We start from the raw sequence: 19,711 nt of genomic DNA, 5'->3' as shown, positions 1-19,711 counted from the left end.
ATTAGTGCCGTGTGACCAGGACTTAAAGGGAGATAATATCACAATTTTTAGATCATATTTGAATTTCTCTAACCGTGGATATGGCCGCTGTGTATGAAAATGTCAATTGTGTTGGGTGTATAGTGTGCACTATGAGCTACCTTGTGCTAGATAGAAGAAAGGGCCCATTATGTATGTTTTTAGCAGTGGATGGCAAATTTCAGCAAAAAGCTAGATAGTTAACATTTTGTAAACTAACTGTAGCTTTTCAACTAACATTGAAAACCATTAGTAAAGTAGGTCCCTTCGGCTGCTCCCTTGTTTGCACTCGGGGTCGCCACAGCAAATCCAAGGTAGATTGCATGTTGAATTGGCACAGGTTTTATGCCGGGTGCCCTTCCTGACACAACTCCACTTCAGGAGAAATGTGGCAGGGGTAGGATTTGAACCGGGAACCTTCTGCACTGAAACCAAGCGCACTAACCACTTGGCCACAACCCCTGCTATTGAAAACCATTAGTGGTCCAATTAAATTTAGCTCAGCTCACTTTAAGTCAGTTAACATGGTCTCAAATAAATTTTAACAGTCAAACACATTGGTAAATCCTAAAATCATGTTGGTATAGCATGTTGGCGCTTAAACACTAATGATCCAATATGCAAAATTGACACATTAGACAAAAGCAACAAGCAACACCACAAGATATATATATATATATATATATATATATATATATATTTTTTTTTTTTGTACAGTTCACTCGCCTGGCATAAATGTTTTATTATTGCTGTTAACAGCTCTCCCTGCATCCCACAATCAAGTTTTATGTCTCTTTTTTTCAGGACAACCTGTGCTTTCAGAATATATGTTTTTGTTGTGCTTTATAAGTGTAATAATGGTTTACAATCAAAAATAGGCAAGGAAAAAAATAAAGCAAAAAATAATTTTCCACACACATTTATTCAAAACACACAGCAAACTATAATAAACAGCAGTTTTGACACTTTATAAAAGTAATTTGAGGTCTTGTGTGAAAGTCTGTACAACAAAAAGGTTCAAACAATAAACACAAATGCACATTTTGAACAATATATACAAAATGGTCTATGCTTTTGTTGTCCATTGATATGTTAAACAGTGCTTTATGCAGAGAAAGCAACAGAGATATCCAGTAACATTCACATGCAAACTAGTGGAGCAATCCTGATAGTCAAACACTCTTTGTTTGAGCACGTGAGATTGTTATCACAGGCTCTCCGTGTGCTCCTGTTTTCACTGATCGCTGTGCGTAATGGCGCAGGGCACACTGAGTATGTACTAATAGTATGTACTCATTGGAGCTATTCAAACGGGCCAACTAGTAACACATCACTCCTGAAAACTATCTTTGGCTTTTCACGTGAGGGAAATCTGCCCTACGATTGGATTTTGGAAAACCATCTGACAGTGAACCAATTCCGATTGGACACTCACATTGCGCACGTCATCACACAGCTTCTATGAGGAGTACAAAGATGGCCGATGGCTGGCTCGAAAGTTCACGGAGTTAACTTTTCAGCAAAAAAAAAAAAAGTAAGTTTCTATCTCATATCATTCAAAAGTTATTTATAATGTAGTAAAGCTTGGGCTTAGCCGTTGCATACGACGGCGTCGACCCCAGAGGGTTAAGTGGACAATACAAGTATGATCCTTCTGTTGCTCTGTATATGAGCCATGGTCATAGACATATAGTCATGAAATGACAAGAATGAAGCAGTGCGCTCTTATCATGTCCACATCTGCTGACGCCATGTGTCCAGCCTTCCCTGCGTGTCCAGCGAGAGGCGCGCCGAAGGACACCGCGTCATGTGGACCATAGCTGATGTGGGTGACATTCATATCGCCAGCTGAGTGTACACATGATCAGACGGTTCTTTTCGTATGGTACAGCCTGCTGAAGTGCGCGCTGACACGGTCGCTTCTGCCCGTTGCAAAGGTGATGTGTCTTTAGCTATTTCCATGTGAAGACAGCATGCTCAAGCACACGCCTCACAGTGGAGTGTTGTAAGGTCATGTCCTTCATAACACGGTATGTGTTCTACAGCTTTGACCGTGCGAACTCAGCTCAAAGAAAAAGTGTCACGCTCTGTTCCTTTGTTATGTGATTATTTATGTCATGTATTTATTAGGTAATTATGTATGTAGTTATTGTTGAATGTATTTATTTAATTGTCCTGTTCTCTGTGTTTTTAATTTAACATGTCATGTGCACTGAGCTGCTGTCACCTGGAACTGATGAGAGCATGAGAGCCCGCCCACACATGTGCACTGAGTGGAGTGTTCTTCATGTTGTTGATGGAACGAGATATGTCCTCCAGCTGAGTTGCGAGTACACAGCAGAGCATTCAACGTCTTTCGGCCGCTGGTGTGAAGGCTGCCTTGATCGCGTCATTCGGGCACGGAGCGACATGGGCGATGCAGCATATTGTGCTGCAGCACGATATGTCCAACTTGCGTACAACATGCCATGCGAATGCTGCGAACACAATCAGCTGACAATGCGACTTCATCTTGCCCACCGATGGAATAGGTTACAGGCAACTGCCCACTCACATGCTTGCGAATGTAGAGTGCATGTGCTGTGTGCGAATGGTTGTAGCTACAGCTGTATGAGGCGTTCGAGGTGGCACCGATTTTTCATGAGTGGCATGCGATTCCTCCTTTTTGTGCCAGTCGGCTTCAGTCGTGTTCTGTGTGAAGGGGCCCTTACTCTTATATCATCCAAGCACAAATGTTCTGGGAAAGTCTGTGCTAACATTGTTGTCAAATGTTCTGGGAACCAAAAATAAACTTTCCTTGAAAATGTTCAGAGAACTTTACAGCTAATGTTCTGATGACATTTGACAAAAGTTCTTATAACATTTTGGGAACTTTATTTTGTTAGCTGGGGAGCAGGTTTTGCATCACCACTTATACAGGTTCATGATTTGTTGACTTATTTTGTTAAAAGAATATACCTGAATGTGCCTGGCTAACACAGCTTGGCTCAGTGGGTGTGCATTATACTTAACAAAAATTCATATGCTTGTTGAATGAGAATGTCACAGAACTGTGAGACATGTTTAACCTGAAAGTATCCATTCATACACACACTCATCTTCAACCTCTTATCCGGGATTGGGTCGGGGGGGCAACAGCTCAAGTAGGGGATCCCAGACTTCCCTTTCCCAGGCCACATTGACCACCTATGACTGGGGGATCCCGAGGTGTTCCCAGGCCAGTGTGGAGATATAATCTCTCCACCTAGTCTGGGGTCTTCTCCAGAGTCTCCTCCCAGATGGACGTGCCTGGAGCACCTCCCTAGGGAGTTGCCCAGGGGGCATCCTTACCAGATGCCTGAACCACCTCAGCTGGCTCCTTTCAACGCGAAGGAGCAGCAGCTGTACTCTGAGCTCCCCACGGCTGACCGAGCTTCTCACCTTATCTCTAAGGGAGACATCAGCCACCCTCCTAAGAAAGCCCATTTCGGCAGCTTGTACCTGTGATCTAGTTCTTTTGGTCATGAGCCCAACCTCATGACCATAGGTGAGAGTAGGAATGAAGACTGACCAGTAGATCGGGTGCTTCGCCTTTTGGCTCAGCTCCCTTTTCATCACAAGCGAATGCAACACCGCCACTGCTGTACCAATTCTAATAATTGTACCAAATGTGAAAATTTACCAGTGCCATTGCTCTTCCTCATGGATCCCCAGACCACAGGTTGACTCCAGTCACTCCAGTAATGAGAGTTGCCACAGTCCTTATCCACAGTGCTCCTCACCTGCACCTCATATTGAGAACTGCTGGAAGGCAAGTTGATGCAATAATTCTGCTTCCCACTTCCAAGTTTGGAAACCTGCAGAAAATAAAATGACAGAAAAAGGATGACAACATGAATAATTTAATGCAATGCTAAAATACTCTTGGCCATATGAGGATTGTGTTCTTTGTAATTTGAAGTTGTTAAATTAATTATTAAGATTCTATTGTCTTACGTACAATTTTTACATGTTCAATAAAGCCCCTTAAGCCATGGTACATGTAATGAATATATGCTTCATTTTTTTTTTTAAATTTTTTTTTCACATCACAATATATAGTAATTCTACAGTATTATATACTGTTTAATCTACTGTATTACAGTGGAACCCAATTCCATGGGATGAGTAAATTACTTGATATCCAAATTTTTATAATATCAGGGTTGCAAAAATAATGAATCGTAAAGAATAAAAAATCAACACTTGGATGTAAAAATTACTTTATTTTATGAGGAATTTGTTATTGTAATATAATTCTTTACAAGTTTCTACTTATCATGTGCCATATAATAAATTGTAAAGTATTATCAATTGCGCAATATTATATTTTACTGAGTGACAATAAATATTGTACAGATAATAAGTACATGTACAGATACTTGACAGTTGACACTTGTATGGTGAAAATTGAGATAAGTTCATTTAAAAATTGGCCAAGACTTCATAGACATTGAGTTTTGGTTTCCGTAACCGGCAATCAGTTCACCCTATTCTGATTTCAAGTTCTGCAAAATCTCACGAGATCTCAGAGAGGTGGTTTTCACTGTGACACACACACACACACATATATATATATATATATATATATATATATATATATATATATATATATATATATATATATATATATATATATAAGTATCCGACCTTATTATTTTTTTCAAAAACCATATGGATTTGAATCACGTGTGATTACATCAGACATGCTTGAACCCTCGTGGGCATGCGAGAGTTTTTTCACGCCTGTCGGTCATTCGCCTGTGGGCAGTCTTTCGCCTGTCGGTCATTCGCCTGTGGGCAGTCTTTGAGTGAGGAGTCGTCCACCCGCTCGTCGATTTTTTTTCATTGTTTAGGAATGGCTCAGAGACTGTTGCTTTGTTTGATAAAATTTTTTTCAAAACTGTAAGGCACAACTGAGTGGACACCATTCAATAAATTCAGCTGGTTTTCGGTAAAAATTTTAACGGCTGATGAGAGATTTTGGTCTGGTAGTGTCGCTTTAAGGACGGTCCACGGCGCCTGACGGCGATCTGCACTTCGAGGCGGCAGCGTCTCGCCGTTTCAAGTTGAAAACTTCCACATTTCAGGCTCTGTTGACGCAGTAAGTCGTCAGAGAACAGAGAACTTTCAGAAGAAGTCGGCATGAGGAGTTTATTCGGACATTCCATTGTTAACGGTCATTTTGTAATGAAAGAACGTGCGGGCAGAGTCGCATGTCGGGCCGGACCCGACCGCGGGGGGTCGCGGCAGGAAAACACCTCCGTTGGAAATCTTAACGGGCAAGTTGGAACATGCCCAAGCTGTTAAACAATTTCTCAGTTACTCACTTGTTGAAAGCCATCAAAAGCCGCCTGAATTCTACAAATGGTTTTCAACACGGAGGTGTTTTTCCTGTCGCGGCGCACACAGATTTGCCGAGTCGTCACGGAGACGACTCGGCGAATTTGCGCGTACATCTTTCATTAAAAAAATGTCCTTAAACAGTGGAATGTCCGCATAAATTCCTCATGCCGGCCTCTTCTGAATCTTCTCTGTTCTCTCACGATGTCCTGGGTGAATTAAGCCTTAAATTAGAATGTTTTCAGCTCGAAACAGCCTGGAAGCGCTGAAGGATGTCCCGCTCCGTGGGAAGTCCTTACACTGACAGAAACACCCCATAATCTCTCATCAGCCGTTAAACTTTTCACAGAAAACCAGCTTAATTTCTCGAATAGTGTCCACTCGGATATTCCTCACAGGTCCAGAAAAAATTTTGATAAAGCAACGCGCGCCGTCTCGAGCAGCGTGTGAAACAAAGGAATTCAGCCGAGAGGGCGGGACCACATCTCACTCAAGGCCTGCCCACAGGGAAATGACGTCACCGACACGCGTGAAAAAACTCACGCATGCGCACGAGGGTTCAAGCATGATTGGTGTAATCGCATGTCATTCAAATCCATATAGTTAAAAAAAAAATAAAAGGGTCTGTTTATTATCTAAGAGACCTCGTATATATATATGTGTGTGTGTGTATTTTCGGTATACACTGTTCCTGCCATGTCCTTTCTACAGTTGCGGTTCAGACGTTGCTTTTTTAGTCAATAAAATGATTTTAGGAGCTTTATACCAGTATGTAGATTTTCCCTCTTTTTTGTGATAACCCTAGAAGAGGTGTTGCACCTGTGATAAACTTCTGGTATGCCCCGATGTTGTCTTTTTGTCTACGCTTCACGAGGTGTGTTTACATTGTGCCCTGAACCGGTGTCGCAAACTGAATGGTCCCCTCCAAAAAAAATCGGCCGCCTTGCTTCACTGCGCATACATCATTTCGGACCACAGCAGCACGTCTCAGACGGAGTCTCTTCACCCAAAACAATCAAATGGATTAATGGGATTATTAACCATCAGATGATGAAGGTAAAACCTCTTAAATTATTGTAAAGTCTGTTTTAAGGAAGAATTGAGGCCATTTTAAGCAGAAACTCTGTGAAATTCCGTGACGCTTTGAAATGACCAACGCGCAGTGAACGCATCAGCTAGCAGCTCTTTTAGCTGCAGCGCTCTGTTCGCTTCATCTGTCTTTTATCAATCAATCAATTTTTTTATATAGCGCCAAATCACAACAAACAGTTGCCCCAAGGCGCTTTATATTGTAAGGCAAGGCCATACAATAATCATGTAAAACCCCAACGGTCAAAACGACCCCCTGTGAGCAAGCACTTGGCTACAGTGGGAAGGAAAAACTCCCTTTTAACAGGAAGAAACCTCTAGCAGAACCAGGCTCAGGGAGGGGCAGTCTTCTGCTGGGACTGGTTGGGGCTGAGGGAGAGAAGCAGGAAAAAGACATGCTGTGGAGGGGAGCAGAGATCGATCACTAATGATTAAATGCAGAGTGGTGCATACAGAGCAAAAAGAGAAAGAAACAGTGCATCATGGGAACCCCCAGCAGTCTACGTCTACAGCAGCATAACTAAGGGATGGTTCAGGGTCACCTGATCCAGCCCTAACTATAAGCTTTAGCAAAAAGGAAAGTTTTAAGCCTAATCTTAAAAGTAGAGAGGGTGTCTGTCTCCCTGATCTGAATTGGGAGCTGGTTCCACAGGAGAGGAGCCTGAAAGCTGAAGGCTCTGCCTCCCATTCTACTCTTACAAACCCTAGGAACTACAAGTAAGCCTGCAGTCTGAGAGCGAAGCGCTCTATTGGGGTGATATGGTACTACGAGGTCCCTAAGATAAGATGGGACCTGATTATTCAAAACCTTATAAGTAAGAAGAAGAATTTTAAATTCTATTCTAGAATTAACAGGAAGCCAATGAAGAGAGGCCAATATGGGTGAGATATGCTCTCTCCTTCTAGTCCCCGTCAGTACTCTAGCTGCAGCATTTTGAATTAACTGAAGGCTTTTTAGGGAACTTTTAGGACAACCTGATAATAATGAATTACAATAGTCCAGCCTAGAGGAAATAAATGCATGAATTAGTTTTTCAGCATCACTCTGAGACAAGACCTTTCTGATTTTAGAGATATTGCGTAAATGCAAAAAAGCAGTCCTACATATTTGTTTAATATGTGCTTTGAATGACATATCCTGATCAAAAATGACTCCAAGATTTCTCACAGTATTACTAGAGGTCAGGGTAATGCCATCCAGAGTAAGGATCTGGTTAGACACCATGTTTCTAAGATTTGTGGGGCCAAGTACAATAACTTCAGTTTTATCTGAGTTTAAAAGCAGGAAATTAGAGGTCATCCATGTCTTTATGTCTGTAAGACAATCCTGCAGTTTAGCTAATTGGTGTGTGTCCTCTGGCTTCATGGATAGATAAAGCTGGGTATCATCTGCGTAACAATGAAAATTTAAGCAATACCGTCTAATAATACTGCCTAAGGGAAGCATGTATAAAGTGAATAAAATTGGTCCTAGCACAGAACCTTGTGGAACTCCATAATTAACTTTAGTCTGTGAAGAAGATTCCCCATTTACATGAACAAATTGTAATCTATTAGACAAATATGATTCAAACCACCGCAGCGCAGTGCCTTTAATACCTATGGCATGCTCTAATCTCTCTAATTTTTATGATGAAATAATGCTGAATTTATGTGGAAATGAATGTTGTACAAAATGAATGGAGTGGAGTTGTAAGCAGAAAGAAGGTGATAATCCATGAACCTCAGCTAATGATGCATGTGCAGTGAAGGCAGGGGGGACCGATTTTTAGGGGGGACCATTCGGTCTGTGACACCGGAACTCTGCTGAAATATTATTATTATTATCATCATAATGGCTACAGAGGTACTTCCTTAAAAATTTGATATGAAGCGTGTTTTCTGTCCATTTTTCTCATTATACCAAACAATGACCAAAGGTATTTTAACCTTTGTAACAGAAAATATTTCCATTTTAGACAAAATATTTTGACACACTACAAATTTTTGTCATAAATTTAATATAAAATGATTGGACAAAAAACATATTATTGTAATGCAACAAGCCCATGACAGCCAGCCAATTTCTTGAACAAGACTATGCACTTGGGGTTTAAATGAATTTCATGAATATGGAGAACATGAAATGCTAAAAAGGAACATTTTATAGATTTTTGTAGAATATGTGAATGCCTAGAAAGCATTGCCTGACATAAATGAATAGTGTTTGATTTACTTTTGTCAAATTGGTCATTCGGTATGGTCTTGTTTTCATGTTTCCATGGTTAAAAATTGCTATACAAATTTAATTTTGTCTAATCCAAGGAGCATTTTGCCATGCTACACATGGTAGATTCAACATTGCAAATGAATGTCATGTAAAATATCACAATGACTTGTGATATTTTACATATTTTATATTCTTAAAACATGTTCAGTTTAATTTGAATTACTGCTGTGAAAAATCTGTAATTATCTTCTACTTCTGGTTAGGTTTGAAATCAAAACTGTTCTCTTTTCTACACATACCTTGAGCTGTGAGTTTCTTTGGAAGGGCCTTTTCCTTCCTGCAGATCTTCCTTATGTCACAAAAGCGCGTGTAACAACTGTAGTGGTAACCAACTGTATCGTGAAAATCCAAGCTTAACTTGGTCGCAGTTGTGGACACAATCTTACGCTCTTTGCAGTCATAGTTAATCCATTTTTTTGCAAAATCAATGAATCTTTTCCATGACACATTGTTGAATTCTAAGAAATTACTTTGTGCGGCCATATCTACGTGCATAACACAAAGTTTGGACAAAAATACATCAGGTTCAGCGGATAAGCTATATTCTGTGGACGCTGCCATCTTGGATCTCAGAGTGGTAGTACGGTGGCTCGTTATTGGTCTGCTACACCAGTGTGTCAAATACAAAATCACTGATTGGTTGGGCAACAGGCTTGGCAGTGAATTTTTAAAGGGAAATAATTTGTTTTCACACTTTTGTGAGCAGCTTTTTGATGTGGGGATAAACATTTTCTGAACATTAATATTTTTTGAATTTCTGTTCAAGAATAAAGTTGCCCTCCTGTGTGCTGCACGAAATAGAGCTTTAGAAGGCCTACCTGTAATATGTATATGTCGCGGACATGAACAAGCAAAGCCATTTCCATTTTGCGGGTTCGTCTACCATTTGTGCTTTTTACGACAATGTTGTCCGGTTTGCGGCTTTTTCCCCAATGGGAAGATTTTTTGTGCCATTTCTGGTTTGTGCCTCTGTCTACTGTAAAGTGAGCTTCACACTGCTGCACGGCGCTTTGCTTGTATCAATCAATTGAAAACAATGTTTAAATTTTAATGGCGTCTGACGGGGGCCTTGCGTGTGTGTGTACATGAGTTTTTGACAAGAGCAAAAGTTGGGCAAATGAAGGAATGTTTGTAGATCACCCTCTGTCCCTTTGCTGATATTGAGACAAATTTAACTCCAGAAAGTTAGCTTTGAGTTAGCTGACATTAGCGTTCATGCTAATGCCCAAAATATCTTGTAAATGACTCCAGAAGTGTTGTCAGGATACAAAAACAGCATTTTCACTTTTAGAAGTGTTTATTTCTAGCTAGCTTTTACATAATACATGACAAAGAGGATATATTTATACACAAACAAAACCGAACTTTGCAGCTAGCTACCAGCCTGTGAGGTCACCATGCTATCATCAGCGAAATGTCTTGTAAATACGTTCAATGTTGCTAAAAATAGCATTTTCAGTTTTAGAAGTGTTTATTCCTCACTAGCTTTTGCATAATGTACAAGCGACTTGTATATAAACACACAAAACAAGCCGGTTTTGGAGACTGCAGCCACTGACATCACAGTGCAGCTCTACTCTGATTGGGTGTCACCCCCGCCACTCAAAAACAAAACAGAACCAACTGAAATAGAATGTGACTTTTTAACCTCTTAAAATACCTCTTAAAATACGTCAAGGTTAGCCTTCTTTGAACGTGCTCAAGGTCTTTGTCCCAAGAATGTTCGCTGTGAATTTGAAGACTGTGGCAGTAATAGGACTATCAGGGATGTCGGACATTAACGGCTGGACACAAGTGCAGGACTCGACACAGTAGCTCTGGTTTAAAAAGGCGTTTACTGAATAACTCAGTGGGGTCCGGTACACAGCGAGGCAGTCCAAAAAGAGCAAACAGATCAGAATCATCAGGCAAAGGCATGGTCGGTACAAACAGGCAGGTGGTCAAAAACACAATGTGGCAGCAAGACTTGAAAAAAACCACAAACTCAGAGCTAGAAGCAAAGGCACAAGGTGCAACGATCAGGCGAATCACTATTGCAACCAGTGGGGCTTAAATATGCCTTGTAGTAGGCTTGTTTTAAAGCCCTTTAATTGCTCTTTCTAATTAACCTATACATGCCTGGGTAGAAAAAAAATGTTTTATGTAAAGTGTGGAAATTTGGGGAATTTACTGTGTTTTTTTTTCCTGTCATCATAACTCTCGATGGATTTTTATAAATGAAGCCTTGTAAGTTGTATTCAAGCTGATTAAAAGCTCGGATAAAAAAAATCCTTATGTATTAAAATATAAATCTGAAGTATGCTTTGCCATTGTGCTCATTTACCTTGCTGCTTTTTCCACTGTAATATTACTGCTAATCTTTCAATGACGACAACATATACGAGGGCTGTCAATAAAGTAACGGTCCTTTTTATTTTTTTCAAAAACTATATGGATTTCATTCATATGTTTTTACGTCAGACATGCTTGAACCCTCGTGCGCATGCGTGAGTTTTTCCACGCCTGTCGGTGACGTCATTCGCCTGTGAGCACTCCTTGTGGGAGGAGTCGTCCAGCCCTTCGTCGGAATTCCTTTGTCTGAGAAGTTGCTGAGAGACTGGCGCTTTGTTTGATCAAAATTTTTTCTAAACCTGTGAGACACATCGAAGTGGACACGGTTCGAAAAATTAAGCTGGTTTTCAATGAAAATTTTAACGGCTGATGAGAGATTTTGAGGTGATTCTGTCGCTTTAAGGACTTTTCACGGTGCGAGACGTTGCGCAGCGCTCTCAGGCAGCGTCATCAGCCTGTTCAAGCTGAAAACCTCCACATTTCAGGCTCTATTGATCCAGGACGTCGTGAGAGAACAGAGAAGTTTCAGAAGAAGTCGGTTTCAGCATTTTATCCGGATATTCCACTGTTAAAGGAGATTTTTTTAATGAAAGACGTGCGGACGGGTCCGCGCGTCGGGACGCAGCCGACGCGGTGCGGCGGCACAGGAAAAACACCTCCGTGTTGATAACCATTTGTAAAATCCAGGCGGCTTTTGATGGCTTTCAGTGGAGTGAGTATATGAGAAATTGTTTAACAGGCAGGACATGTTCCAACTTGTCCTTAAGGCTTTCAACAGAGGTGTTTTTCCTGTGGCGGAGCGTCGCGGCGGCTGCATCCCGACGCGCGGACCCGTCCGCACATCTTTCATTAAAAAAATCTCCTTTAACAGTGGAATATCCGGATAAAATGCTGAAACCGACTTCTTCTGAAACTTCTCTGTTCTCTCACGACGTCCTGGATCAATAGAGCCTGAAATGTGAAGGTTTTCAGCTTGAACAGGCTGATGACGCCGCCTGAGAGCGCTGCGCGACGTCTCGCACCGTGAAAAGTCCTTAAAGCGACAGTCTCACCTCAAAATCTCTCATCAGCCGTTAAAATTTTCACTGAAAACCAGCTTAATTTTTCGAACCGTGTCCACTTCGATGTGTCTTACAGGTTTAGAAAAAAATTTGATCAAACAACGCGCCAGTCTCTCAGCAACTTCTCAGACAAAGGAATTCCGACGAGGGGCTGGACGACTCCTCCCACAAGGAGTGCTCACAGGCGAATGACGTCACCGACAGGCGTGGAAAAACTCACGCATGCGCACGAGGGTTCAAGCATGTCTGACGTAAAAACATATGAATGAAATCCATATAGTTTTTGAAAAAAATAAAAAGGACCGTTACTTTATTGACAGACCTCGTATATATATGATTTTTACGAGCATTTTATTACAAGTAGATATAAAGCCGTTCACCATCCCTGCTTCTCAAGACCAGGCACCTACTCTCCTATTTTACGCTTCCCTTTTTAGATATTTAGATATACCTTTATATACTAGCATAGTTCCACCTTACAATTGGAATATAAGATATACCTTACTGAATTTTCATATCATGTTAAACAACAACTGCCAGTATATGTATATACAACCCCTGGCAATAATTATGGAATCACTGGCCTCGGAGGATGTTCATTCAGTTGTTTAATTTTGTAGAAAAAAAGCAGATCACAGACATGACACAAAACTAAAGTCATTTCAAATGGCAACTTTCTGGCTTTAAGAAACACTATAAGAAATCAGGGAAAAACGTTGTGGCAGTCAGTAACTGTTACTTTTTTAGACCAAGCAGAGGGAAAAAAAAAATGGAATCACTCAATTCAGAGGAAAAAATTATGGAATCATGAAAAACAAAAGAACGCTCCAACACATCACTAGTATTTTGTTGCACCACCTCTGGCTTTTATAACAGCTTGCAGTCTCTGAGGCATGGACTTAATGAGTGACAAACAGTACTCTTCATCAATCTGGCTTCAACTTTCTCTGATTGCTGTTGCCAGATCAGCTTTGCAGGTTGGAGCCTTGTCATGGACCATTTTCTTCAACTTCCACCAAAGATTTTCAATTGGAATAAGATCTGGACTATTTGCAGGCCATGACATTGACCCTGTGCGTCTTTTTGCAAGGAATGTTTTCACAGTTTTCGCTCTATGGCAAGATGCATTATCATCTTGAAAAATGATTTCATCATCCCCAAACATCCTTTCAATTGATGGGATAAGAAAAGTGTCCAAAATATCAACGTAAACCTGTGCATTTATTGATGATGTAATGACAGCCATCTCTCCAGTGCCTTTACCTGACATGCAGCCCCATATCATCAATGACTGTGGAAATTTACATGTTCTCTTCAGGCAGTCATCTTTATAAATGTCATTGGAACGACACCAAACAAAAGTTCCAGCATCATCACCTTGCCCAATGCAGATTCGAGATTCATCACTGAATATGACTTTCATCCAGTCATCCACAGTCCATGATTGCTTTTCCTTAGCCCATTGTAACCTTGTTTTTTCTGTTTAGGTGTTAATGATGGCTTTTGTTTAGCTTTTCTGTATGTAAATCCCATTTCCTTTAGGCGGTTTCTTACAGTTCGGTCACAGACGTTGACTCCAGTTTCCTCCCATTCATTCCTCATTTGTTTTGTTGTGCATTTTCAATTTTTGAGACATATTGCTTTAAGTTTTCTGTCTTGACGCTTTGATGTCTTCCTTGGTCTACCAGTATGTTTGCCTTTAACAACCTTCCCATGTTGTTTGTATTTGGTCCAGAGTTTAGACACAGCTGACTGTGAACAACCAACATCTTTTGCAACATTGCATGATGATTTACCCTCTTTTAAGAGTTTGATAATCCTCTCATTTGTTTCAATTGACATCTCTCGTGTTGGAGCCATGATTCATGTCAGTCCACAAGGTGCAACAGCTCTCCAAGGTGTGATCACTCCTTTTTAGATGCAGACTAACGAGCAGATCTGATTTGATGCAGGTGTTAGTTTTGGGGATGAAAATTTACAGGGTGCTTCCATAATTTATTCCTCAGAATTGAGTGAGTCCATATTTTTTTCCCTCTGCTTGGTCTGAAAAAGTAACCGTTACTGACTGCCACAATTTTTTTTCCTGATTTCTTATAGTGTTTCTTAAAGCCAGAAAGTTGCCATTTGAAATGACTTTAGTTTTGTGTCATGTCTGTGATCTGCTTTTTTCTACAAAATTAAACAACTGAATGAACATCCTCCGAGGCCGGTGATTCCATAATTATTGCCAGGGGTTGTGTGTGTGTGTGTGTGTGTGTGTGTGTGTGTGTGTGTGTGTGTGTGTGTGTGTGTGTGTGTGTGTGTGTGTGTGTGTGTGTGTGTGTGTGTGTGTGTGTGTATGTATATATATATATATATATATATATATATATAAACATTTTTGTTTCTGTATTTGTATGCATGTGAACGCAGCTTAATGGAAAGAACTTATAGCGTTGAGTTATAGTCTCAGTGTATCGATATTAACTTGTGACATAACGACTTTAAAATAGACATTCGTTTTACATAATTACATTAAGGCTCTTGTACAGTTAATTTTAGTATTTGAGAATTTGTTTTTGTAGTTGGTGCAGTTGATGATGAAGCACTGGCTGCCTTTTTTCCCCTTATTTCGCTTCTGTTTAACTGGTTCAAGGCACTCTCTCCACCCTTAGTAATGGCTGCTGTGCGGCACGCCGCTAGTTACGTGACGTCCATTCCAGGTCTCTATTTCCATGGTTACATCTACCAGCAAGCACCAAGAGAGACAGCCATGAGAGAATAGGGACAGACAAAGCCCAAGCAGGAAACACCTGGCCAGAGAAGGCAGACAACACAAAATCAAAACTAATACTTAAACTAAACATGGCAGACAACAAGAGCAAACGCAGAACATGACAGGACTGGACTTATGTTGAGCACAGAAACATGGACAGGTGCAAAGCCTTCGCAATACCCGATGGCTATATTTTATGGCATCGGGAAACAAGTCAGAAATTACATCAAAATAAGGGTAAGAGATGTTCAATGCATATTTAATAAATAACATGTCATTTTTGAAAAACAGTGACTTCCTACCTCCCAGTTGCTGTTGTCTATTCTGTAACGGATCTCACTCTCAACACAACGTGTAGCAGTATGGTTCCAGTAGAACCACAGGTTGGAGTCGGTTCCTTTCAATACAGTCAGATTGGTTGGTGGATTTAGCTTAACTGGAGACAACACAGAGCATCATGGATGAAAAATGATGAAGACATTCCAAGATACAGTAATGTGGAAAAGTGTCAAGCACGCTTGTGCTTTTGGATAAATGTAGTTGATTATTTTTTTTAATATTAATGTGTCTGACAAAATACACTGGTGCTGTGTGTCACCACGTCCACCACTCTTTTGAACTCCTTTGGTGCATAGATGGCAAACATAGAAATGAGCAACACGGCCAAAATGTCGTAGCTGACGTTTACTTAGAAAGCATGGACTGCATCTCATCTGAGTCTACGAAGGATCTCTCACCGGATTGCATTTCTCACTGGATCAAACTCACAGGCTTTGTTCAGACAACCAGTAAAAATCTGAACATGTGCATGTCTGATTTTAATCTGATGCCATGTTGCAAGACTGAACCAAAATTCACATGAAATCCGTTTCAAGCCTCATTTATTTAGGCTTTTGGTTGACAGCTGTTGTTCAGCTGAATGAGCCACTGGGAAAAAATATGCGCACATGCACAGGCAGACACACACACAAAAGCCCAAACTAATCTGTAATTCATGTACCCCAAAAAAAGGTTGCAGAAGACACAGAGTGTTTAATAAAAGCTATTATCAAAGGCAAATGAAATTCAGCAGTAATGCAACAGCTAAAGCCAGCTGAAACGCAGCCTGTGCGCGCACACACACACACATACACAACTGCTGTGTGTGACTGACTTGATGATTGCAGTGTTTTTCAGGCTTAATAATACATGGATACACTCTGGGTCAGTCATGCTTTATACACCAGGGCTGTGTAAAACTCAGAATTGAATTTAACATGACTCTTGAATTTCAATTCCGTTCTTGAACTGCCGTTGATTTATGAGCTGAGGTAGCAAACAGGATGCAGAATGAGAAGTCTAAATTTCTGAATTTTGCACAGTCCTGTTAAATGCATGGTTAGAGTGCCTTGATAAAGAGAGTGGCGTCAACTCAGAACATGGCGCCATTTTGGTTCCAACTGCGCTGAATGACTGAAAGAACCTTTAATGTTTTCAACATTTTTAAAACCATTTAGCCACATACAGCAACACATCCAGGCACAGGTTGTCATGCGCTGTACCTGTGCTCGGTGTTATGCCATGTTTATCTTAGGTTTTTATGGTTTTCTCTGTGTTGAGTTTTTCTTGCTTGGTCTTTTTCTGTCCCTATCTCTCTTGGTGCTTGGTGGTGGGCGCTGCACTCTGCTTGGGCCACATCCAGTTCTGGATCTTTCCACACACCTGTTTCTAATCTGCATCTCATCACCTGGGTGTATTTAAGTCCCACTGGTGGCACTACTCCTTCGCCAGATCGTTGTGCCTTCGCTTCCAGCCCTGTGTTCCAAGTGTCCAAGTCCTGCTACCACGTTGTGTTTTGTTTGCATCGATCACGCCTTAAGCCTGATGTTTTTGATCTGTTTGCTTGTTTTGTACTGCCTTGCTGTGTACCGGACCCCACCGAATTTTTCAGTAAACGCTTTTACGAACCTGAGCTACGGTGTTGAGTCCTGCAATTGTGTCCAGACGTTTCTGTCTGCCATACCTTATACAGGTGCTATCAAAATAAATATAAAAATAGTTAAGCTATCAAATTTACATAAATTTACAATTTATGATGATTTATTAAATTAATTTAAAGCCTGATTTATGCTTCTGCAGCTCTGAAACTCCATATCATGCAATGACGTGCATGACAGTTTTAAAGTTCTCTGTCTCTGGATTATACTTTATTATGGACTAATTTGACCCTCAACAAGCTTTTCATTCTACAATCAGCACCTCCAAATCAAAGGTAAGATGTACAATTTCCTCTTTTACCTACTTCATGTGCCGACTTTTCTGATCCATTTGTAATCAGCGTGCACACTGTAAAAACTGTTATAATATGATGGCAGACAAAGGAGTGAAAGCAGAAAAGCATCAAATCACAGCCTTTTGTGGCTGATTTAACAGGTGCACATCAGGCTGCTTTTAATCATGGAAATGACTCCGATCCTACATGCGAGGGATTTGAAATGGAAATACATTGTGATCAGACGGGAAATTTTATCCGATGTGAGCAAAAAATCCATTGTACGAAATCTGTTATATACGGTGTTTATTACATAGAAAACAATACAAAACGTGGGGACGTTTTTTGTCCGGTGACTGCGAATATCTGGTTTATGTGAGTTTTACTGTACATGGGACTGAAGAATAAGTTTACCTCTCAAAGCTTTGATGATGAAGTTGGCTTCCATCCCACACAGCTTTTCCCAAATGTTTCTTCTGTTCGGATCTGAAGTGAATCTGTACATCTGTACAAATAGTCACAGCCCTTGCTGTGACTATTTGTGCATCCAAAAGCACAACAACCCGTCATTTTCAGCAAATAAATAAATAAAATAGCTGGATTTACATATAGACAGATTAACAGCGAACGCTATTTTGATCCCAAGATGGCACCACGCGTCATGTGACCGTTTTTTTTTTGACTCGTCATGTCGTCACTCTCTCAATTAAGGCACTCTACGCATGGTGTGAGTACAACACTCCATTATGTGAAAGTGGAACACAAGATTGAAGGAACACTAGTTGTAGGCACCATATCTGCATGTATGACTTAATGAAGTTTGTTTCTTGCTTAATTAAAGACAATTATTATTATTTTGCACTATTAATAGTATTTTTACTAGTGATTGTTGCTGTAAACAGTTTGCATTTGTTAATAGATAATGCCATTGTACTGCTGGATTGGAGAATTGGGTGCCTGTCACTTTGCAACAGTTTTTCTGTCTGTGTCGTGTCATGGCGCATTGTGTAGTCCGCTTATGGATGTGTGGGTGCACACAAACTGGAACTTTTAGAAGTTTTAAGCTGTATGTAAATGGAGTTCAATGGTTTGTTAAATAAAACCGCAAAACAAATTTCAAGTGGAAGATTTGTTTTTGTTATTCTGTTTTTTCTTTCTTTTTTTTTGGATCCTGGAACAGGCATCAGCCACAAGACTCTCATTCTTTTTTTTTTTTTGTCAGTTTGGAAATATCCTACACTAGTTTTTTTTTAAATATAGCATTCCACGCTCACTCCCACTCCGCTCACATGCCCTGCTCTGGGCATGATGTCATTACTATAGCAACCAGTGTGGATAAGTTGGGTAATGAGGATCGTCACATGGAGACACATAGCAGATCTGGTCACTTGCTGTATATAAAGTGGACAGTTAGTCACTGAAATCAGATTTGACTTAGATATGCAATAAATCTCTTTTGAACCGAGAGTCTGAACAAAGCCAGTTACCAGCTGAGAGGCATGCTGCCCACCACAAGGCTGAAACACAAGAATATTTTTTGGCATCTGAGATAGAAGTTTACGCACTGCGTAGCGCCACTTGCTGTTCACAGTTACACTCATCTGCCTCAAACCACACTCCCTCAGGGTCACATCATCAATGGAACCTGTTGCATTCCCCCATCCAGCACGGGGGGCAGGCATACTAACCATGGGGTGAGAATCCAAGGTTTCTAGTGGCTGTTGCGAGAATGTGTTTTGGCACTGCGTAGCACTATCGGCTGACCACCATTTCACACTCAGTTATGCATCAGTGGGTGTGTTCATCAAATGAGATTTGATAACGTGCAAAGCTGGCATATTCCAGTCATCTTAAAGCACCTCCAAAGTCATCGTGGTATTTTGAGAGCATAGCACTCAGCCTTGCAGTTTCACATTACAATTTGGTTGCTGAACCTTTTGTTGATTCTGAGCTCCAGATACTTTTGGAGGAAAAACAAAAACAAAAAGAACAAAAACAAGAACAAATCCTTATAATTATAATGGGGTCCTTCACACTGCTGGTGCTTGGACATCTAATAAATGAAAAGCACACAGCTTTGGATTGTACCATATTTTAAGAGACTTTCTTCCTCGTTTTTGATGCATGGATGAGATGGATTCATTATTGGTCTGGATGATAAACCATGAATCATATATAACATAGCTGCTGATAATGTTGTGAAAGTGTAGGTACACGGACCCACAACAGGGGGCGCAATGAACGGACAATGGAGAAAAGTAAGAACAAGTTTTACTGTTGTGAAAATAGCACAACTGATACAACAATTAGCAATTTGTAAGCCGAAATCTGCTGGTGTCTTGTGGGCAGGCCCGAAGGTAGGAGACGTCCGTCCTAGTTGAACCGGAACCACCCAGATCTCCTCTGCCACCGAAACCCAGAAGTACTGGAACCGCCAAGTCCCGAATTCCCAGGTGGCCACTGCCTCCGCTCGTCGGATCCGGTACTGCTGGCGGGAAAGAACACAAACACACAGGTTGGGATGCGACCGCACCCAGTAGATGAGAGGGGCAAAGCCGCCTCCACCTCTTGTCACA

General features: G+C 40.8%; 1 protein-coding gene across 1 annotated transcript in view; it reads right to left on the bottom strand.

Moving 5' to 3' along the window:
• The window catches only part of LOC117517156 (cytokine receptor common subunit gamma-like), a 40,317-nt gene that overhangs the window by 7,993 nt on the left and 12,613 nt on the right, over window positions 1-19,711 (bottom strand). The window contains exons 4-5 of the mRNA XM_034178074.1: window positions 15,187-15,320; window positions 3,680-3,854 (exon numbers count right to left, since the gene is read on the bottom strand). Of these exons, the coding sequence (XP_034033965.1) occupies window positions 3,680-3,854; window positions 15,187-15,320 (309 nt within the window). The remainder of the gene's footprint in view (window positions 1-3,679; window positions 3,855-15,186; window positions 15,321-19,711) is intronic.

This window comes from Thalassophryne amazonica, chromosome 9 (genome assembly GCF_902500255.1).
Source record: "Thalassophryne amazonica chromosome 9, fThaAma1.1, whole genome shotgun sequence".
Lineage (NCBI taxonomy): Eukaryota > Metazoa > Chordata > Actinopteri > Batrachoidiformes > Batrachoididae > Thalassophryne > Thalassophryne amazonica.
This window is presented reverse-complemented; position numbering and strand designations above follow the sequence as displayed.